We start from the raw sequence: 23,970 nt of genomic DNA on the forward strand, positions 1-23,970 counted from the left end.
TTGAGAAAATCTCTCCAAATATTTATCTAATGTCAAATATATATATATATATATATATATATATAGTTATATAAATAAAATCACAACTATCTGGTATGTACATATCTGCACTGGTAATGCATCAGTCTCCAACATATACCTACTAGCAGTATATTTAAGTTTATAGGGAGACAAAAAACAATCTTTTGTTGTATAAAGACAGTCTAAGATCAACTGTCAATGTTTGAATATTGTGATTTGCTGATTTCCAGTTTGTAACAGGTCTGTTATGTGACACTATACAGTCATAGTGTAATGGCAAGGGATAGGGAAGAGAAACAGATTTTAGGGCACGCTTGGTGTAACCACACACGCTGCCATTCAATTCACTGTGATGCATCTTTTAGTCATTAAGTATCACTAACCTCAAAGGCATCTCAAGATACATGCCCTTAAGTATATGCTGGTCACAAACTAGTGAAAAAACTGTACATGGATTTTTATAACAGAAAAACCTCACTTAATCTACATGACTTCAATTACAAAACCCAGAAATTCCTTCTCTTCTCAGTCTAGATGTAAATAGAACAGGATTGTATCAAGGGTTTGTATTACAAGGAGTCCATTATTTCCCCCAATTAGCTTATAGAAAATCTACTAGTGTGTTACCAAGTATCAAATTAAAATAGAACTAAAAAGTCAGAATAAGCAAACATTTGAGCCTTTAGCCGTTTTTGGTGTTTGCTCACTTGTTTACCAGTTCAAAAATGCAATCAGCATTTACAACCAGTTTCCTAGTAACTGATATACAACCAGTTTCCTAGTAACGAAGCATAACACACCCAGAATTCGTCTTAAAAGGGGTAGTAGTCTAGGATCTTCGGGGAGTTGCCCAACTGAGAAACTAGGGCTATACAGAAATACCTCGGTTAATGACGTAGATGTGTTCCATGACATCATTTTATCAGAAACTTCATTACCAGAGGCAGAAATAACAGAGGAGGAATAGGGATGTTCCAGGACTTCAGAAAAGGGGGTGGGCTGCAGTAAGAAAATATCATTAAATACTCAATTAAAGGTCTCCCACAGCCCCCTTGGCCCTGCTTGTGTGTCTCACTCCCTCCCACATCCCCACAACCTTGCTGGTGCCCCTTGCCCCCTACCCACAGCCCCTGCTCCCCTAGCTGTGCCGGAGGGGGCCCCCAGCTGCCGGGTCCACAGCCCCCTGCCACCTCCTGTGGGCTCGGCAGGGCAGCTCCCTGCCACCGCGCGCACTCCTCGGGGGGCAGGGAAGACCTGCGCCTTCCTGATCTGTATCCAGGGCAGGTGCAGGTTGCAGGCACAGGCTCCCGCCCTGCTTTGCTCCTCTGGGGCCTCTGCCACCCGGCAGGCACAACCTGGTGTGGCTGGGGAGAGCAGGGCAGTGTGGGGATCTCGCTGCTACGAGCTGCCCCTCACTGCCCTGGTGACACATCCTCTGTACCTGCCTCTCCTGTGCCGTTGCCCTCACTGCAGCCCCATGTGCAGAAGGCGCATTGCCAGGGCAGTGCAGGGTGAGCAGCAGCAGCTGCAGCTCCCCGTGCAGCTCCTGTTCCCGGACTTGGCAAGGTCCCTGCCACCCTACTTCCTTCCCCCGCAACCTGGTCTGTCAGGGAGCAGAGGAGCCACGTGGGGATCTCCCTGCCCACCACTGCTTGCCCTGCACTGCCCTGGCAACATGCCTCAAGCACACAGAGCTCACAGCTTTTCTGCATGGCCCCACTGATCCCAGCCACGCTGGATCATGCTTGCCAGGCTGCAGAGGCCTGGGGGAGGGAAGCAGGGTGGTGAGAGCAGTGGCAAGCAGTCGCCATTCCCTGCTACCTTGCTCCCCTTCCCCAGGGCCTCTGCAGCTCGGCGGGGGGGAGCCAGCATGGCTGGTAGGGCCATGCAGAGAAGCTGTGAGGTCTCCGCTGCAGGCAGCGGCAGGCACAGGAGGTGTGTTGCCAGGACAGCGCCAGGCAAGCAGGTTCTCTGCACGGCCCTATTGTTACATGCTTCCCTGTCCCGGAGCCTCCGCAGCTCAGCCAGCCCTCCTCCAACGAGCCACCCGAGGCCCCATCCTGTTCCCTGCTGGGGCCCTGTAGCTGCGCACTGTGGCCCGGGCCCCAAGCACTGCCCAGCTGGGCAGCATCTCTAGCCCAGCTCCCTCCCTACAGGGGCCCCAATCCCCCTGTCAGAGCTGCTCTTGAGGCTACCTGGGGCCACGTGCATGTGGCCCCCATCTCACTGCCTTCCTTCCGCTTCCTCCCAACTCCCTGCAGGCTGCAACTCTGCCAGCGTGCAGGGAGCTCACCGCTGGCTCACTTTGTTATAACGGAGCTTCGTTCCTAGAGGATTCATTAACCAAGGTATTACTCTAGTTTCAGCCTCGTTGAGAAAGTTGGTATAGGACTAGGAGGAGACATTTTAAAAAAGTGCTTCACTTTGGACCTTTCAATACAGAACAAGTGCAGAATGCATTTAAAATGTCACATGCAAATTTAGGCTCCAAAATTAAGCCATGTATTTCACAGAACTTGAAGTACTGGACATTAAAGTGACACTAAAAATTATCTCCACTTAATGCTATCAGTTTTGGATGACATGCACTACACATCTTCATTAATTATGACACCACCATCATGATACCCACACACGTCAAACACTAATAAGTTAATCCTTATCACATTTTTGTAAGTCAAACAGAATTGTTTTTTTTGTGTAGATCATGAGCTAAAGCGCACTGTTACATGACTTGTCCAGGTCATGATCAATCTGTGGCAGAGCTGAGAGCGTATTTCTTCTCCTAAGGCAGCAGTGGTTTGCAATTTCTTTAAATTTGAGGTACCCCTCAGAAAATGCCAACTCTTAGTTTTCACTTATTTTTTTTAAGACAGATAAGTAACAGAGCAATTCTTCTGTTGCAAAATAACTCAGAAAGACCACAGCATGTCAGAAAGTTTTCAACACTATGAATTTCTATTTGAAATCTCTGGATTTATCTTGTCATTCATGTTTACACATCTAATAGTGCTAATATTGTGTAGCACTTGTGGCACCCTTGAAAGGATCTCAAGGCACCCCAGGATGCCAAGGCACCCCGGTTGAAAAATCACAATCCAAAGGTCAACACTCGTTTGCCTTAACTTCAAGAGAGCAAGATGGGAGATTCTAGAAATTACTTCAGCACTAAAATGCGGCTACTTCTTTGGAGGAAGACAACCAATTAATAACATAGCAGGACAACATCAGTTCAGGAACAAGAGGATTTTACGGTTTTCAAAATTTCCCTGAAGAGCTGGTACATACAAGTAAGCAGCACCGTGTGTCCAGAGGCAAAAAGTGATGACAACCACTCTTAGTGAAATGCAAAAAGGAAAGAACTAATTGAGTGTGAAAAAAATAATGTAGGTTAAAATGTTAGATTAATTAGGACTGGGGAGGGGGTGGCATGGGGAAAGGAATATAAAAGGCTTTTCTTTTCTCCTTTTTCAAATACAATAAGCATTAGATTCCTCTCTGCTTCAAGAGTGAAACTAACTGGTGACTGTGAACAAACAATAAAGAGTATCTAGTAATTTGCCTCTACTGCCACTAGAGGACAGACAACGTTGCATCAGTTCGGATATAATAGAAGAGTGACAGCTCTGACAAAATCACAACTTCATTTATTGTAAAGTATTAATACCATCATTAAAGGTGTGAAGTATAAACAGCAAATAAAATAACTGAACCACAGAGTACAGGGCAGTGTTTATCTAGGGGTGCACACACCCATAAAAATACAATATAGTAAACATTTATCATAACTAACTTTTTAATAAGATAACACAGTGCTATACAGTCACGGTCCAGACCAGAAGTAGGCAACCCCCACCACGTGTGCCAGAGCATGGCATGCAAAGGCATTTTGCTTGGCATGCACACCTCAGGGTAGACGGCAGGGAAGGGGCCAGGGCTGCACTGTCACAAGGAGGATCAGGTCCTTCGCAGCTCCCTCGCCGTCCACCCCTGGCATGCCAACATCTTGAAAGTCAAGGTTGCAGGGTTTCTTGGCACTCTGCCCCAAAACATTGTGGACCCTGGCCCAGCCCACTAATTAATCAAACACACCCGAGGGTCAGAATATTACTTTCAGCAGATGTGTCTGCGTTCCTAAAACAGTTGTTAAAATCCACCACTTTAGTCCCATTAAACAGCTGGAGATAACATTTTCAAAGATGTTCACTGCTCACCAGACTCTACCCCCACCACTGCTGAATGCATCTGAAAGATCTCACTACTGGGATTTACTAACGGTTCCCCCTCCTTGATTAAATCTCTGTGATAAGAATTGGACCTAAATTCCAAGTCTAGTGCATATTTATTCAGAGTGCCTGTAGTAGTAAAGCCAGGCATCAGAAAAGGGGAGTGGAGGCATGATCACCTATGACTTGTTTTGTGTGGAAAAAAATTGCAACGTTCTCCATATTTGACAGTTCGAAGGTAGCACAAAGCAGATTCGCAGCTGATGCAAGTGAGTTTAGTTTAAGTCACCAGAGAAACACCAGATGGCACTAGGTAAAAAAAAAAATCTCACCCAAAGTGAACAAACAGCCACTTAAGTGAAGCACAATTAGCACTCTGCTCTTGAGTTTCTTATCTCCATGCTGCTGACGCATCTCGGTGAAATCGTGGGCGGCTATCTCGAAATTATGGGCATTTGTACGCACACTTTTTTTCCAGCGATGTGCCAGAGATCCGCCATTTCAGAACAGACTCAATTAATCGAGTCTCCCCACACACAAGCTGAGGCGAACTGCACTGAGCCGTGTGCAGTTGTATAAGCGGTGACATGCACATCAGCGCGCAGAAAATGGCGGTGGTGTATTTTTGAACCAACACCTCCGAGGTGTTTTAGTTCAAAAAGTGCACTGCTGCCATTTTCTCAGCGCTGACGCGTGTTTTGCCACTTATACAAATGCACACATTGCAGTGCTGGGTGTTTTTCAAAGCGCCTGGCACTGCGATGCGCGCACACGTAAAAATGTCCATAGGTTTTGTGACTTAACAGATTCCCTAAGAATATTTTATGACATTTCTCTTGGATTTGATATTTTGTGAAAAAAAGGAACAGAAAAAATATTTGATATCCACAAATAGACTTGAGCGTAGAAGCTGCACTCTCAAGAGAAACAGCTCTTTCATTCTGGTAGAGAATGCCTCAATTATTCTATTAAACAGTAGACAGTCTCTATTGGAAAGCATAAAAAAATGATGTCAGTTTTGGAACAACACTACAATAAAGACTAGTTTAGTAATAGATGAAACTCATCTTACGTATTTTTAGTTACAGTCTGTTGCACACAATCTATAGCCCATGCTCAAGTGGTTGAAACTGATTCTACAGAAATAATACATGCAAATTCTAAGTTCCCACTGAAACTTTACCTACTAATTGCACAAATATACAGGGGACTCTCACTTACCCCAAGTCAGTCACTCAACAATTTAAGCCAACACAATAATTTCATGCTGGACAAAGTTATCACACAGGTTAATTCCCACTGACCCATGGGAAGTCCCTACCACTTAACTCCCCATAATTTGTTTGTTCATCCCTTGCCAGTTTACACATAACATTCAGTTTTTTCCATGTCTAAAAGGATTTGCAAGATCTGTTATTCCTAGAAATCATCTCATGAAAACAGTTCCCATGTATCCTTCTGCCAGGGGATGCAACACTGACTATACACACAACTGAAACTTCATTATACATGTGGACTAAAATGGAGTCTTCAAAATGACTAGCTTGAATGGTGAAGATTAGTTTTTAAGATTTGTTTTTCTGCTCTGTGTTATAGCATGTAAAGGCACAGGTCACCAAAACAACTTGCACTTCCCTTCAAAAGCCAACAGGTTTTCAGAATCATTACAAAAAAACTGGCCCACTTAAGCGGTTTAGTAACATTTTAGCGTCACTGTCAGGATGCATCATGTGATCCCTCAATGTGCAGTTACCTTCTCCAGATACACTGGAGTCCCAATTCCAACCCACTTCTATTACCCCATGAGTAGAGTTCAGAAATTCTACTGCAGGTACATGGCTCCAATGCCCGAAGGAGGAGAATCCCCTCTGTGGTTTTAGTGCAGAGGGACACCATAAAGACTGGAAGAGCTGCTCAAATCTTTTCCCTCACTCATCTTCCAAGTTTCAGGAGGCAATTCAAAACCAAGCAGGTAGTAGATCTTTTCATTCCATATTAATTAAGGGTAACCTGTCCCATGAGAGAAATCTATACGCGCAACAATTACCATTACATTCAGTTAATTATTTGAGGTGCCAATCAGTTTAAGTTTTTGGCCCATACACAGAAGAACTGACACATCTATTCAAAATTCAGTTGGACTGTTTAAAAGGAAACCCATTTAAAGAAATACACTCATGAAAAGCCACAAAATGCAAAGTGGAATTAACCATTTTGGTGTCAGAATGATTCCTTTTGATCTCTGTCATCTAGGATTTAACAGAAGGCTTTAGCCTAGTATAAACTGCTACCTTCATCCAGAGACACTATTCTAATTACCACTATAGGGGGTTATATGTTGGGACCTACTGAAATTGCAATTTTGCAATTTTCACGGAAACCGCGAAATTGGTAGGTCCCCCATGAAAAAGCCCGGTCCCAAAGGAAAACTGCAAAAACAGCCAGTGAAAAAAAGTGGAAGAAAAATGGAGCTGCAAACAGAAAACAGTGGGAATCCCTGGCATCCTGAAGCATAGGGGGAGGCAAGGGAGAGTTTCACAGCAGAGTGCAACATTGGCCATTTGGCCCTGAAAGTCATGCCCCTTCCCCACAGATTGACAGATGGTCAGAGGCATGGGGGAGGCCCACACCATACTCTGATGCAAAAATGGAGTCTGATACTGCACTGGTACTGTAAAATCATGTGGCATCCACCCCGAATTACGTCAGTCCCTAGTTACATGCTGAAGAACTACATCTCTCTATTTCAGTAGGGGTTTGCTGCAGAGAGACAGGACAGCGTACAACTTAATTTAACAGTTTCTTGGAAGTTAAGAAGAATTCTAAGAAGAACACTTAAAAAAAGAAATCAATAACAGACCTAATTTGGGTTACCACAATTGCAACTTCAGTCAGTATCAGTCCTCTCTCCCTTTGGAAAAGAAATCCCTATAAAGGATGATCTGAATTTGTTAAGTAATAGCCAGAATCAGCGTTCAACCTTTAACATTTGTTTCCTTTGGTTGGCTGAATACACTGATCTGGAGTGTTAAATATAAAGTTTAAAATATACTTTCTTCAAAACAAGTCATTTATAAAGACCAGCATATTTTCAGCTGTTCGAATGTTTTATTAAAAAAAATCCAAAAATTCCACAAAAACAAAAAGAACTCCCAAGAAAAGTCAATAGATGTTGTCAACATCATTTTTGCAGAGGTTTCTGTATTTCAGACTAGATTCAGTGCTACATCCACTCTTGTGGGTGCCAGACATGTCAAATGGGACACTAGAGACTGACATTTTTAGGAGTGGCATTTAGGCCCAAATGCAAGAAAGCTTTCAAATGCATGTACAATTTTAAACAATCTTAAACACATTCCTGAATTTAATAGCCTCTCTCCACCAAGGCACAGAGATTTCCAATGCATTAAGTGCTGCAAGGTGAGGGTCACAAAATAAAGGATGGTCCAGTGGTTACAGTTCTAGGAAGACTTGGGTTTAATTCCCTGTTTCACCACAGATTCCTGTCCACACTATTACAACAAACCTTGATGTGTATTAAAAAAAAACAACAACCAAAAAAAACCAGTGTGGTAGCAACCATTTGGTGAAATAACCTAACAACAGCATAACTGTCCAACCACATTGTGGCCAGTCAGCAATAATGTTTCTATCAAGACTTTCCACTGCAATTACAAAAAAAAAAGTGCATTTAAATAAGATGCTACTTACTTGGTTCTAGTTTCTTCAGATCCTCCAGTTTAAATTCCTCCTGTGACTGTGTAGACTAGGACATCATAAAGAAAGACAGCATTAGATTTTGGTATACATCCTTCACTATTACAGCCATCTCAGAAAGTGAATGCAAAGCAAGTCCCATCTTTATTTAGTCATATCAAGCTGTTTCAGAGGGAATCCTTAGAGCTTTTTATTTTCCCTTCAAGAAAAAGTTTTAATTCATATAAAACAAGAAGGTACCATCTACTCTAATCTCCGGTATCTAATTAATATCAGTATCACTTTAATGAACCTGAAGAACATAAGTTTGTCTTGTAGTCTGAGCCTGAAATGAGAGAAATATTTTCTGAGTATTAAAACTTATAACTAGACTGAGCATACAAGTCATCATAAGCAAGAGTATTGAGACAACAGTGGAAGTTGTTCTGAAGCCAAGATCATCCCTAATATTAAAGACTACAGGGGGTGATCCTGCATAGCAGGGCTGCTCAACTGGCTGCATGCACTCACAATCTGTGGTCCCTGGGTTCCTACCTAGTCATTGTTCTACCCATTGTTCTTGGCTCCCCCTCCCACCTCTGGCTTCCACTTCCTGCCCCCAGTCCAGGGGGAAGTGCAGCACAGCCTGCAGTACCATGGAAGTCCATGGCTTGGGAGGATGAGGCTGGAACGCCCTCACACTAGTGCATAGGGCAGCACCCATGGCTTGCATGAAGCATGACCCCTGCTGGTGCAGCTTGCAAGGCATACAGCCCTTGGCCACTTAGAAGTTGGACAGCCCTGCTGCACAGTATGGTGAGCACCTCAGCATCTGAGTAAAGTCAGCCTGAATTAGTACTCAATATCTTGCAAGATGAAGGCCACAGAACACAAAGTCATCCACTGGTCTTAAGGTTTCTTTAAAAATCAAATGGGATCTAGCTTTGAGTTTTCTCTGGGCCTCTCCCAAGTGTCAGCAAGGCCTGAGAGTATCACAGGTAAGAGTAAGACTCTGATGGATTGGGATTAGAAGACTATGCAAAAGTTATTTTGGGCCCAGATACATTACACAGCAAGTATAACTGCAGCATGCACATGGTTTCTGAAACTGAGGTGGATTTAAAATAAATAAATTAATTAAAAAAAAATCCCATGATCCTGACTTGAAACGGTATAAAACCCTTGAGTTACTGCCTGGGGAAGTGTGACTCGCTTGGCATAAACCCCAATGAAGGAAAGGATGAGTCAGGCCAGTGTCACAAAAACAGAGATGATTTCTTATTGCTCTAAAAAGTTCAAAAGGGCTTTGCATTCCAGCTTAGTATAAAGCTAAGTGACCAGGTTCTGAACCACTGAAATAGGATTACAGATTTACAACTCGCGGTGATTAACAGTGTTCTCTTGTCAGATGAGTTCTCTCTGGAGCAGAGTGTACTTTCAGCTTTCACTGTGCATTTCATTTGATACAGGTCAAAAAATGAGTGGGCTTGTTAATCTCCATCCAACTGTGCAGAAATGGGCCTCCTTACGCTACAATGCCATCACACAGTTTGAAACAGGCAGCAGTGACTGACTGTTCAAAAGCCTGTAGCCAACATGGGAGCACCAGCTGTTACAGAGACACTCTGCTGATCAGCAGCCAGTAGAGCCCCCTTGGAAGGAGAGAAAAGGAAAGCAGAGCACTCTGGACTGAGAATATGAAAGGCCCGCTGTAGCACTACATGCAACTGTCCACATTACACGTGGTGCTACAAAATCTAGCATACAAAAATTCCTGTTTGAAAGAGCCCTGCAGTCTTCATGCATGATCTATAGTACCGCAGGGGTGGCCAACCTGCGGTACATGCACCACAAGTGGCCCAGACAGCCTCTGTGCATAGCACACAGCAGACTAGGGAGGGGACAGACAGCACAACAGCAGAAAGCAAAGCAGCATGTTGGGCAGCGAACACAGGGCAGAAGATCAGGCAGGGGAAGGGGATCAGAGTGGAACTGTGGTGCTAATGTGAGGGTGTGGTGCTAATGTGTGGCACACCTGCCAAAAAGGTTGGCTCCCACTGTGCTACAGCATGCTCAAAGTCACAACAAGCAAACACAGCTAATATTTCAAATATTGTAAAACCAAAGGTTTTACGTTATAATTTTGACAAAGACCAGTGCTACTTTGCTGGCAAGAAACAGTTGTTCAAGGAATGATTCAACTCGTTCATAATATCTATCACATGGCCTCTAAATCACAATCTAGTGCAGCCCATATTGGAGTTCCTATTCTTTAAAAAAAATCCACAGTATTTTACTATTTAGCAACAATGCAAGATGACAAAAAGGTGATTTGAAACAAGTTGCTTGTTAGCATTTCACCCTTTCAGTACCCATCAAGCTTATGCAACCAGGACACAGCATTTGGTCAAAACACAGGAAGAAACAGCTTACTATTTCTAAAATGTTGCCAAATAAAGAGCGCCTGGGGGGCAGGGAGAGGGGAATAATTTTGATTGCCATGAATAGGTAACACCCTTATTTTAGATAAATAACAGGCAGATATAACCTACATTACAAGCTAATGACTCCCAAAAATGGGAGAGGTAGAAAATGAATGAAGTCCTCATCACCCCAATTTAATTTAAAAGAGCTCTCTCACTCCTTGCTTCAAAGACTCATAGTGTGAGACTTTGAGTTACCCTGTCTCAGACATTCTCCTACTATTGCTGCCAGCCCCCCCGAGGAAACTGTGCAAAATGCCTCTCCACTAGTCATTTTTACACTATGGGTAAAGTGCTTTCTAACTGTTTAGAACGCTAGCATGAAGACAACCCAGCACATGAAAAGGTCACACTGATGCTGTTTTGCCTGGGGGTTTTACCCACAAGGGCAGAACACCAGCACCATCCTCCCTGGGAACAATATGAAGCGAGAAGCAATAGTAAATATGTGGTCTGCAAGTTCACACCCACTTAGACTGCCGTGCACATAGATCCCCATGGCATTCACAGGTTTTCAGGCACCCACCCAGTAGTCTTAGATTCACAGGTTGGAAAGTCCTAACATTCAGTACCCTGAATTATGTCTATGTATGGAAACGCACTACCCATTTTCTCTTTTCATGCTATTGAAACTGAATTTCTAGAGCTATAAAATCATCTATCATTAGCGAGTCAATTTCTTCTGATGGCACAGACCAGTTTTTCATATAGAAGTACATCTTCCCACATTCATGGCTGATATTCATCAAAACCTATAAAAAGAAGAGACTGGGAAATGACAGGGGAAATAAATTAAACAACTATACCTGCAAGGCTGCACTTCGCAATTCCAAGCATGTTGCTATTTTAGCTATGGTTTTCTGTAAAGAGAAACAAAATGACTTTATTCATTTGACACTGAAGTCTGCAGGCTACACCACTGACAAAGAAACCCCCTTCTTTAAAAACAAACTTATAACACTTGCATTAAACACCAAAAGATTTCTACTGCACAATCTTAATGGATACATATCAAACTACATTTTTGTCTAAAAACAAGCACAAGCCAAGAATACTGAAAGTGCAATGGATGCTGCTATTCAAACATCTGTAATTGAACTCCTTTGATACAGCTCCTTGATATGAAAAAATGTCGAGACTGAATGAACTACAGAGACTAGGGTACAGCTTCCCACACCAAGTTGCTTATAAACCTAATTACTTTGGGAGTGATAAGGGATGTAATGGAACAACAATTTATCATCTTCTGAAATGATTTGTTCCAATCTGCCCTTCCAGGAATCACTGATTTCCCACCCTGAGTTTAGGAAACCAAAGTACCCAGTGGCTTTCCAATGCGAGGCACAGGCAGGCAATCCCTCAGAAGCAGGCCTGATAGGCCTGCAGCATTTTTTGCTCATTTCTTACTCTAAAAAACTTCCCTTAAACAAAATAATCTACCAGTGAGGGCCCAGAGACATAGACATGGGCACTTGATGAGACCCAGGTGCCCGTGGCCCAACTGCCACAGGGCCACCAAGATGATCAACCACCTCCTCTGGCTCTGCACCTGTGCCCAAGAGGTATGGAAAAGGGTGAAGCAACTCTGCGAAGTGGTGACCAGCATCAACCAGCTAGCCAGAGAAGTGGCGCTGTATAGGCACTCGCCAGACACCAGGGGAGCCCAGTGCCCCATTTCGACCAGTTTGCGTCCTGCGTCAGGAGTGCCCTGTGGAAGGCTAAGAACCTCCTGTTGCACAAGCAAATAGATGTAGAGGTAGCGGGCTGCGTGAAAACAGCTCCAAGTGAACTCTGGACCTATCACCAGAATCGATATTGGAGGATGTCGCCCAAGTCACCTGGCACAGAGACATGTGGCACAGGATCATCCAATGTCCCCCAAGCGGAGAAGGGGGCGGTGGCAGCGAAGAAGAGGAAGGGACAAGCAGAACAAAGGACAGTGACTGCAGCAGCGGGTCCTCTAGCAGGAGCTGGAGCGACAATGACAGAGAGGACACTTGAACTGAGTATGTGACCCCACAAGCAGGGCAGCAATGGAAAGGAAGTGTTGCCTAGTCTGAGGGACCAGGATGTGATTATTTGTTTTGTGTGTGTTTCGTGCGATGCAGATATTGTAATGAGTTTGTGTGGCCAGAGGTCCTTTGTATGGGTGTGGGTTTTTTTTATAATGGGTGAAAGTTTTCTTGTGTGTTGTGAGATGAGGAGTGTAGATAGAGATATCTCGATCTATAGATATCTCTATAGATTTTTACAACCCCCCCCAAATCTTTTATGTTCTTGCTCTTCATCTTTCCTTCACTTATTTTAGTTGCAAACCAATAACTGACATACTTAAGGAATAGTAGAGGTATAGGTGTTCGAGTGGAGTCTTGAAAAAATGGACATTTACTTTTTAAGATGTCTAGACTGTACAAGAATTTAACTTACTCCACCTTGAAAAGCCCACTACTCAGAAACCAGCAAAGTTATGTTGCACACAAGCAATGTTTGTGATGCTTTGGTAGAATTACAATAGCAAGCATTTCCCAAGAGACGGGTGTCCGACATACAGCCTGCAGAAGCAGGTCATCTGGCAAACGGGGCTGATCAACACAGCTAGCAGAGCTGCCATGTCGGCACAGCCACCACTCAGGGGTTAATGACACTGCCCAATTCACGGTTTTAAATCAGGTTGGCATTAACAGAAGCAGCATTAACCCCCTAAATGCTGGCCACACTTACAGCACAGCCATGGTGAGAAGCCCTGCAACCCAAATGACCCACTCCCTGGCTGCTGGGAAGGAATATGGCCCACTGATGTAATTTCAGTTTGACAGCCATGCCCTAAGCAATCTCAGCTTGTCTATCTGTGGATGAAAAAGCAAGAGCTGTACATAAGACCTTCCACAAAGATGAGTCTTTCTATTTATCATCTCCTTCAGATCTTTCCCCAACCTGTCCCTTTCAAAAACACATTATAGAAGGCTGGAAAGAAAACCCCATAGCAAACGATCTTCAGTACCACCAGTCTAAAAACATGCTACAGCCAGGATGCCCATGAAGCCGTACAATCCAGCCTGTGGGTCACTGGACTGACCCCATGCACCAGCCCTAGCCCTAGCCCCATGTTCTGCATGCAGCACACAGGCTGGACTGGCCATGTGCACTGCACACACCAGGGCATCAGTGGGCAAAATATGGCCTGCAGGCCAGATCTGCCCCACCAAATGATTCTATCCAGCTCATGGCTGCTCTTCTAAAGGAGAACTGTATCCAGCCTGTGGGTGCCCTAACTTTGGGTGCCCTTCTCCCTTCCCTTTCTGAAACCAGCTACAGCAGCAGCTCTGGCTCAACCTGGAGCTACTCTCCTCTCTGGCTCAGCCCACCCTGCCCTGCTCCCCAGGCTCCAGCATAGGTTGCAAGGCAGGGGACACTAAGCTTGGTGAGCCTGCCTGTGCACAGCTCCAACCCTGTGGCTATTCACACATTAGACAGTCCAGCCCTTGGCAAGAGTTGAAGCTCAGATATGGTTCTACCAGCTGGTGGGTGAGGGGGTGCAGGGGGAAGAGGGCCAGAAGCTGTGGGTTATCCAGACCCTGCTGGGCCAGCTTAGGTCCTGGTAGGGGTGTGGGTGCTGCTAATGCCATGCCGCACTGTGTTTCCGTGTGCTGCTTCAGGCAGTGCCACAATGGCGCAGCTGGAGTGGCTGACGTAGCTCCTACCTGACCCTGGCATGGCTCCTGCCTGACCCCGAGTCCCCAGCACATGACCAGATCAGGCAGAAGCCACGCCAGCCATTCCAGCTGCACCCACATGGCTTGAAGCGGTATGCGGGAGCACAGTGCAGCACCAGCCTGGCTCAGCCACATGATGGGGACTTGGGGTGGGGAGGGGCTGCAGGGAGGAGGAACATGCTAGCCTTGCAAGGCCTAGATAACCTGCAGCACTCGGCCCCACTTCTTCCTGCACCCTGCCCCCCAAGCAGGCGGATGGTGCCACATTGTGTTCCCACACATTGCTTCAGGCTACATGGGTGCAGCTGTTGCAGCTCCTGCCTGACCTGGACACATGCCAGGGACTCAGGGCAGGGAAGGAGCTGCAGAAAGAGCAGCAGGGAGCTCGTGCATGTGCCCACGTGAGTGTGTGCATGCACATGTGCATGGCCTGCAACAGCTCACCAAAACTCGTTACGTGACCCTCCTGCCCAAATAACTGCCCACCCTTGGCACAGAGCATGCGCTTATGCAGCACCCCACTGGACTGGCCCTGTAAGCTGGCTCCAAAGCCACACCAGAACCAGCAAAGGGCCAATCTAGCCAGGAGTCACATGCATGCTGTCTCCCTGGACTGTGTGCAATGTGCACTGCCACTCCAGCCCCATGCATCTGGCCTCAGGGCTGGTGCTACCCATGTTGTGCAGGCTGGACCTGGCACTACACGTGGCACAAGTGGTCCAAGGCACGGGCTGCATGAGGTACCCCAAACCAACCCCCCCATACTGCTTCTAGTGCCAGGTCCAGCTCACAAGCCACGCGTAGCATTCGCCCTGTGCCAGCCCCACATGCTACATATACCGCAAGCCCTGGGGTCAGTGCATGATGGGTGTGGAGCGTAGGCTGGACCTGGTGCTGCAGGGACAGCACAGGGGGTCAGTCGCAATGTGGCCCACAGATTGCAAAAGATAGTGAGGCTCACGATAGTCCTTGATTTCAGTAGGAGATCATTCCACAATCTTTAATTGGCACTGATAAAGTTTTGTCTCCTTGACATCTAAACAACAACTACCACACATTAGAGAAATCTAGGGGGGATAAACAGATTGGAAATCTTTGTCTCCCAAATGATTGTGCCTAAGGGCAAAGAAGCATGTTCATTCCTCTTTAGCATATACTTGGAGACATTTAGCTAAGGAGGTTCAACATCGATCCATTTAATTTGATTCACAGCAGAATTTCAATCCCAGGGCCAGCAAGGCGTGTAGATGACAGCAGTTCTAAACAAGCAGCCTGCCAGCTCCAGGAAAAGATGTTTCAATCCCTCTAGTCAGCTTAGCAGTGGCACTGGAAACTCCCTACAGTTGAAAACAACTCAAAAATCTGCAGAACTCCCTTCAGGAAAAGAATCTCCCAAATGTAATTCTAAAATGATCACAGAGCCAACTCTTTCTAAGGTCTGGGGTGCCAAATGGGGAGCAGAGAGTCTGCCAAACCAGTGTTAGATTAGGGCTCCTAGTTATACTGGAGGGCGAGGACAAAAAGCTTGCAAGATGACCAACACACTAAGGATCTCCTGCACTGTGCAATGTCGGCAGAACATATAAACAGAATTTCTCTCTGCTCTTCCTCATGTTGTCATGCACATGCATCATTTACATCAGGGCCATGATCTAAATGAAGTTTTATAAAATGTAGCTTAACTCCCTAGTCCCTCCCTCAGTGATTAACTGATAACCTTAACAGAGCCACCGTTCCCTATCCTGAAGACAGCATTTGTACAGCTGCCCAATGTAACCAGCTAACCCTCTGCAGAGCAGATCATTTCAAAGTGCATTAGGCTCCTGGGAGTTGAAGAATGACAAGTCAATCTGTTTTTAGTGTTGTTAAGAAAGATTCAGAGGTTTAAAATAGTAAAGAATAGGTTTTATATGGAATCTATTGAATTATGGCAAGATACCAACAGGCATTATTCATAACTATTTTTTAAAGGACCACACCCAACCCAAAAGTAAAAAATGCAGCTAAACACTGCTATCATTTTCAGCTTCAACTATTCCATGCAAGGGCTCCTTTTTCCAGCAGTAAAAACCCTTAGTATCTCATTAACAATACTGAAGTTATAATTAATTCTGCCTGTCAAAGCAATTAAGATCCAATTTTAATACAAACTGTGGTTAGAAACAAAGGCAAAAACAAAGTCAGTTGGTCTAGCTGCAAAGGTTTAGTCAGTCTTGTTGTGCGATTAATGACAAAGTTAACTGTAATGTCGTGTAAGATGTTTACATAGAGAGATTCCAAATGGAGCTTTGCTTTAAGAGATCTAAGTTGTTAACAGACCAGTAGTTTAATGATTCATGCTAAAATTGTACAACTATGCTGATGTTTCAGCACACAACTCTTCCCCCCCTTCTCCCCTCCATTTCCAGCACTGCACAAAACCAAACGTATTACCAAAAAAAAAAGGACTAAAAATGTTTGTGTGAGCACAGGCCAGTCTGGGTGTGGAGACCTGAGTGGGAACAACAGCACCTTGTACAAGGGCAAGCTGACAGACACAGCCAAAAATCAATGCACAGCTGTCTCCTTTACTCCCACATCTACTGGCTCCACCACAATGGACGCAAATACCTCCTCTTGTATAACACATCAATTAATAGAACACAGATTATGCTAGCTCATGATTTAAGAAGGTATCTTCCAAAAAACTATGAGAAGGAGAAGAGCCAGAAGGTCTAGCTCTTAAGGCTGAGTTAAGTTTCCAAGGCCTACATCTTGCTAACCTTCTGTACAAGGAGCCATCATCATGTTTACTCACATCTAAGATGAGGTCCACCCAACCCCAATCAGCATGGGGAAAAAAATCCCACTCATCTCAGATCCACATACAAAGCCAAGGGGGTGGGGGGCAGGTGAATGCTGTTGTTCTGACTTTGGCCCTGAGCCTTGAACCCCTCCCCACAGCTTGTCCTCTGTAGCTTCTGCCCCTGCCCTGCGTTCTTCCCCCTCCACTTTACTGTCAGGCACAGCTGGGCTCTGGCTCAGGCTGAAATCCCTCCTAGGCACAGAGCACACAGAAATGCTGTCCCTGCCTTGCCAATCAGCAGCACCAATGCTGCTGCGTGGTGCATGGCCAATGCCCGCAGCAGGGGCCACACTTCCATGTGCTGTACTCCTTGACCAGGGAAGGAACACTGCTCAAACAGCCCTTGAGAGTAATCGGGGAAGGAGGAAGAGGAGAGGAGAAAAGGCAGAGACTGTGGGGAGCAAGGGGGAATGTAGGTGGTGGTGGGTAGGACAATAGACAGGAAGGTTGCAGGGGGAAGAAGTGGAGGGGACAGAGGGTAAGGGGGTCACTTGACCCCCCCCACTCCCTAGCCACTGCTTTCCCTGCTGTACCAGCAGGGGGCGTGGAGGCGGGGGGGAGGGAGGGAAGATGAATTTAAGACAACCCTCCTATAATTAGATTATATACCTGGAAAATTATAATAAATTTATAATTTTCCTTTATATATAGAACCTAATTATTGCGGGGTTGTCAAATTCTGATTCAGTTAAATATGGTAGTTGATAGAAGTGCTGCCCAGCCTCAACTTGCTGCAAATTGACTCGATTCAGACACAACCGATGACCTTCTAAGTCTATATTCCTTGGGGATCCTCTCAAGAAAGTCTACTGTAGTTGTAGCATCGGACTCTTCATCAACACCATCAGTCATCCAAGGCAACAGCAATGATGACAAAAGAGAGGAGAAAGCACAGGGAACGGAAATTCTTGTTCTGACCACTTTAGGTCCAGCAACAGACATTGGAAGGGAATCATGACTCCCATTACACAACAGATCCTGAAATGATCTATTTTGGTGACAGCCCTTTTCCCTCCATCTAGCTGAAAGAAGCGTACAATTTTAAAGACTCCCATTTCAATAGAAAGACTCTTTCAGCCAACTGCTAGAAGGGAAGGCAGGATAACAACAAAGAGTTTGCATGTAGTACATTTACCCATTTGCACTCCAAAGGCTAGGTATAGACAGTCAAAAAGCCCAAGGCTGAATCAACTGAATCTTGGCAGGTTAGTTTAAGCCACAAAGACTGAACTGATAAGCAAGTGCACAGACATTCATACCGATTCAGAAATGCAGCCACATGCCTGCAATGACCCAGGGCAGAAACCGAGGGGGTGCTAGGGCTGGAGCAGACAGCTTGGGACAAGGCTAGCCAACCCACCCTGCGAGGGCATGTTTGCGAGGGAGGAGCAAAGTATTCTGGGATGCTGGGGACAGAGTTATTTGAATCTGGAGGGGATCTGGGACAGAATTTCAATAAACCAATTTAAACTAAATCAGTTAAGTCTGATACTACATCCATCCAGGTTTATCTTAAACCAGTTTCAGCAATTTTGAAAGCAATTTATATGCACTGAACTTACGTGTTACAGATCTGAACTGGTTTCCGATCGCTTATACCGGTTTGCGTGTAACTTCTGTCCCTAGCCCAGCACAGCTATCTTTAGCAAGTTCTTTCAGACACTAAGTAAACTGATTAATAGACAGAGGTAGTGCTCATTAATGTTCTAGACAAGTGGTTTTCAACCTTTTTTCATCTGTGGACCTTAAAAAGTGTTGAATGGAGGCGCAGACCCCTTTGGAAATTTCAAATGGAGGTGCAGACCCCTTAGAATTATAAATGTGGGTATTCACATACTTTTGATTGATTGTAGTCACCTTTTGCAGACCCTTTAGACATAGTCTGTTGACTCGCAGAGGTCTGCAGACCACAGGCTGAAAACCAGTGCTCTATACCCATGATACCCAACTGGGGTGCCATGGTGCCCAGCCCCTGCAAAAAGAGGTAAGCACCGGCTCCTCCACACACTGGGCACTCTGCACCCACCCCAGTGTCTCAGCATCATCCCCACCACTCTGGGAGCGTGGAAAGAGCAAGGGAACTAGCCAGACTGAGAAGCACAGCCCCTTCCCCCTGTGCTGACCACCCCTGTGTTCCAAGCAGTACAATCTGCTGCAGACAGATGCAGGGCCATACTTTTTCAGCCTAGCTCATTGCCCCATTCCTCCCATGCTCCTGGAACAAGTGGGAGGGGAGTGGGGAACAACAGTTCCAGCCACTGGCATTCAAGTCTCCAGGGAAGCAGCAGTAAGAGCTATGCTCACTAAACCCCATCCCCAGGTATAGACTAGGGATGAAGGGAGCAGGCAGCAGGAAGAGCAGGGTACAGCAGTTCTATCCTTACTGTCTTCACTTGGCACCAGTCTTTGCACCAGTGGCCATTGTCACCCATTTCTGCTTCCTGAAGGGATCTAATGCCTCACTCCCAAGCTCCCCAATCTGTCCTACCTAGCAATCCCTACCAGCACTGAGACCCATGCACCACCCCCTGCCAAGCTCTCAGGGGTGTCCTGCTGCCCTGTGAGATACGTCTAAGGGCGTCACAGGGTACAAGAAGGTAAGCACTACAGAAGATATATCAGCAGCGTAAATGGAACTACTGCAGAACGTGAAGGGGGGGGCAGAAGCACATTCATTTTACCCTCTGCATCTGAAACGCCTTTTGGGCTTTCTCATCTCCAAACATCTTTTGAGTGTTTGGGGGAAGCTTCTTTAAAAAAAAAAAAAAATCTTAGAAATTTACATCCTGTCTACCCATTTTTATCCTAAATGACTAATGTGGGATTAAAGTACTAGCAAGCAAGTCACCAATATCAAGGACAAGAAACCTACTTGAATGAGAACATGATTTTTAGTCAGGCTGTGTAAGCAAATGAATAGAAGAGGTATAAACAAAAAGCAGAGGTTTAAACAACTGGAAGATTTTTGCTAAAACTCAAACCCTTGCACTAAAGGTCTGAGAATGCTTTTCATTCATGTTTGGGGGGTGCCCCAAAGACTAAACTTGATCATGCTGGAATTAAATTTTAGGACTTTGCTTTAGGTGTAGTAAGAGAGGAAGGGGCAAGAAAGATCACAAACCAACACCCACACTGTTCTTGTGACTAGTGATGGTTTCTCAGTGAAAAGGGGAAGAAACGATTTCCCAGATAAGTCCAAGTTTGGTTATGCACAGAGACTGAAGGCATCTAATAACACCCACTTGAAAGCCCTACAAATAGAACCTTAAAATATATTTAAAGTTAATCAGCATATAGTGTAAAGACAGACGCTGGTTAGCTATGTTTATCTGGGAAACAGATCCTCATAGTCCCACTCCGCATCAGACTTAAAATGACAACTGCCTACTTGTTTAGTTGTACAACCTGCTCATCGCAGAACCATAAGCCTGTGTTTGTCTCTTACCTCTTGATGGGAGATGCCTGGAGCTCCTGAATACATAGTCTTCAGCGTTGCATACCCTCCCTAATCTAAGAGCTTAGCCATATTCTCAAAGGCAGCTTCTCTATATGTAGCCTTTCCTGCCACCTATTTTCCTTGGTTTTATGGAAGGCACTGTGCACAAAATCCAAGGAATCCATCTTGGGAATTATCTGGAAATAATGAAGCCTATCATGATGCACACCATGAAGAGAACAAGTTGTTAAATCATAACCTGCCCTAGGTAAGATTAACTTTTTCTCCAACAACTACCCAAATACTCTAGAACTACTTTGCATGCTGAGCACAGCACATGCCCAGAAGAGGCAACACGTCAGTTTGACCCAACTCGCCCAACATCTGTAGAGATCATGCGCTTCAGTGGGGCTTTTTGGTGTTTTTTATCTAATAAGCTATTCAATTGAATCAGGTATTAGATAAAAGTGCCAAAAAGCCCTGCTGAAGCTCATGATCTATACAGATGTTGGGCAAGCCAAGTCAAACTGATGCATTTTCTTTTTCCGTAAAGAACTGGGTGTCGTGTCCCCCCCGCCATCTGCCAGTGGCCTATGTCTAGATAAAGGGGAGCTGGAAGGTCCACACTTGTTTTGATACTACTATGTATTATGGAAAAGGAGGCAAAACCTAGCCTACATACAGGGGTCTCTCAGTATGGTAAACATAGGGAAACATTGCTTCTTAGAAACACCAGCCACATTTCTCCCTTAATTCTGTAACTCTCATCATCAAGGCTTGTGTGCGCTAGAAACATCTCAAAACCTGTTCCCCAAGTGAACTAGTTGCTGCTGTGAATAATCCTATTTAAACACCTGGAATTCCATGTATTCTCCACAGTGTCATTATCCTTAAGAAAACCTTCCCCCTCCACAAGATACAAGAAGGTATGCAAGACCACTTATATATCCCAGTAGCATTTTATTTTTCATGTGTTGTTTTCCTATCAATAAAACTGGTTGTCAAAGTTTAGGAAATCTAATACATTTTATATTTCCTGACTATGTTAATATGATGACAATAGACAAAAATCCCAGCCTTGCTAAGAAAACAAGACCAGGGAGCAAAATGCTTCACTCTTCTGAAAGAGTAAACAATAAGGACTCTAAATGACTATTAAAGCATTTTTGGCAGCAGCCTTTCCAATCAGGTGTTACATGTTAAATTAAAGTCCTCCCCACCTATTGAATTGCATATGCTATTCCAGATATGGTGCGTTTGTATTTTACAAAGCTATTTTTTGCCAAAGTTCTAGAAGCTAGTTATTAAGAGGTTACCCAAAAAGAAAAATCTTGGTTACGAAAGACTCTGCAGTATTGAATGTTTTACAATCTGGCCAACAGAGCATCTGCCATCTCTGATGATAGCAAACATTGTGTCTATGCTGTGCTCTGTTTTCACAGTACTATATAGTTCAAGGGAGAAGAAAAACAGAAGCCCCTTACCTATGACACAAAAAAACCCTGGCCTTGCATTAATGTCAATAGGCCTTATAGGTGATCAGTGCTTTTCAGGATAGACCCCTACAGGATTGAACAAATACTATCGGTTACCTTTTGATCTTCTGTGAATTCTGAATTATTGTGTTGAGACTGGGCCTCTTTCTGTAGATGTCGTGCTAATCTGGATGAGGGAAAAGAAAAAAAGGAAAGTATTTTGGTAAACTAGAAACAACACAAAATCCCACCGCGCAGCATGCAGACACCAATGCCAGCTGGAAACCGCTTACATAGCTCAAGTGCTATGTATTATCATATTCCAAAATGATAGCATCTCTGTATCACACCATAAAACCCCCTTAATGCGGAAATAATAGTAGTCACACTGTTACCCTAAAGATGGTGAACTTCCTGAAAGGTTACATGCAAAGAAGATTGCATCTTTCCAAAGTAGAGACAAGAGAGCTGAAAACAAGTCTCTAAAAACATTTTCTAAATATTTTTCTTCAGAAATCCAGGTCTTTTTACATTGGAGGATGTTTTAATGTTGGTAATTCTCCAGTCATCGCAAGAATCAAAATAATGATTTTAATCTAACTTTATTAAATACACACTGAACTTCAAACAAACAGATTCTGGAGAAAAAGAGATCTCTACGAGATTGAACACAGCCACTCCGTCAGTTAAAGGGAAGATTACTGGGACACCAGATCTTCCAGCAAAATTTGACTCTCCAGTATAATTTTTTTAAAGAAAACTTTGCCCCTTCATGAAATACAAAATGGCGCACAATAGTTTTCACATGTACCAAAAAACCCCACATCTTTCAGGCCTCACCTGAGGAGACTAAAAAAAATAAGAATGAGCTCAGTGTCAAAGTTATTTTACCCATGCCACTGTTTAAGGGACTAACAAAAGATGTAAGGCAGTGGTTCTCAACCTTTGGTACCTTACGTACCACCTGCTAATCAATGCAGCAAAAGTGAAAACGGAAGTCCCACTGTGGCACTTCCAGTTTTGCTGCCGAGAGCAGAGTCCCACTTTTTTCCTTGTGGACCTGGCTTGGGGCAAAGCAGCCTGTGTCAAAGCCCTGGTGTAATGGACACGGCGGGAGGGACGGCAGCTGGAACTTCCAGCCTGAACAGGCAAAGATGTCTCCAACCCGCCACGCAGGAGGGCGGGCCAAACTCAAAACACGGCACCTGTGTCCCCCCTGCCCGTGTCTCACGTACCCCTAGGGGTACGTGTACCACAGGTTGAGAAACACTGATGTAAGGGACATCTTCTCATGTAGAAAAGACATATTTGGGGTTATTCCCGAAAGGACTCAAGAGTGGATGTCTAGTAAAAACACAGTCTCAGAATACAGCTTTGCTCTTGACCACCAGTGATCTGTCCAAGGTGTCACAGTGAAATCACTTAGCCTCCTGCACCTCAGTTTCCCCCATTTTCGCAGCTTTTACTGTTGCTTAAACATCAGGTAATACAACAGGTTTAAAACAAGCTTCAAGCAAAAACAACAGACCAGGGACAGGGACAAGCGCATGTGCCAGGTCCCACAACTGCGCTCTGGGAGGCAAACCTCAGCATCTACAAACATAAACGGGCATGCTTGGCGGAGGCTAGCATAATGGGCAGGGATGAACTGGACACTACGAGACGGCTGCTGTTAGATGACTTGACTTGTACAAGATGTTACTCAAACTTTTCTGTGCTTCATCCTTCATTCTCAGATGGGGAAAACTATTCTTTAGCATTGCTTAAAACACTCTGAACTACATCTGAAAAAGTTACTGAATGAATGGACAATAAGCATTTATTTGGCTCATCACAGTTTATTGAACCTTTATTGGTTTAAATGCACATTTTCTTTACTAAACTATTATAGTAGAGCTTAAAAGCTGATGGTTTACTGCCAACTAGCGGGTGGCATTAAGAGGGCTAATCAAAATACCACGGAAGGTAGAGTTAGCCAAGCAAGGAAAAGAACACCAGGGATCCTGGTTTTCTCCAATTTAAAAAAAATCCCCAATTCTCAGTTAAAAAACGGTAACCCCCAAATCCACATTTTT

General features: G+C 44.6%; 1 protein-coding gene across 2 annotated transcripts in view; it reads right to left on the bottom strand.

Annotated features, from left to right (window-relative positions):
* The window catches only part of AIDA (axin interactor, dorsalization associated), a 53,627-nt gene that overhangs the window by 19,201 nt on the left and 10,456 nt on the right, over window positions 1–23,970 (bottom strand). For both annotated transcript variants that reach the window (XM_025210636.1, XM_006029186.3), the window contains exons 2-4: window positions 22,013–22,082; window positions 11,233–11,286; window positions 7,959–8,013 (exon numbers count right to left, since the gene is read on the bottom strand). In XM_025210636.1, the coding sequence (XP_025066421.1) occupies window positions 7,959–8,013; window positions 11,233–11,286; window positions 22,013–22,082 (179 nt within the window). The remainder of the gene's footprint in view (window positions 1–7,958; window positions 8,014–11,232; window positions 11,287–22,012; window positions 22,083–23,970) is intronic.

Source organism: Alligator sinensis, unplaced genomic scaffold (assembly GCF_000455745.1).
Source record: "Alligator sinensis unplaced genomic scaffold, ASM45574v1 scaffold266_1, whole genome shotgun sequence".
In the NCBI taxonomy this organism is placed as follows: domain Eukaryota; kingdom Metazoa; phylum Chordata; order Crocodylia; family Alligatoridae; genus Alligator; species Alligator sinensis.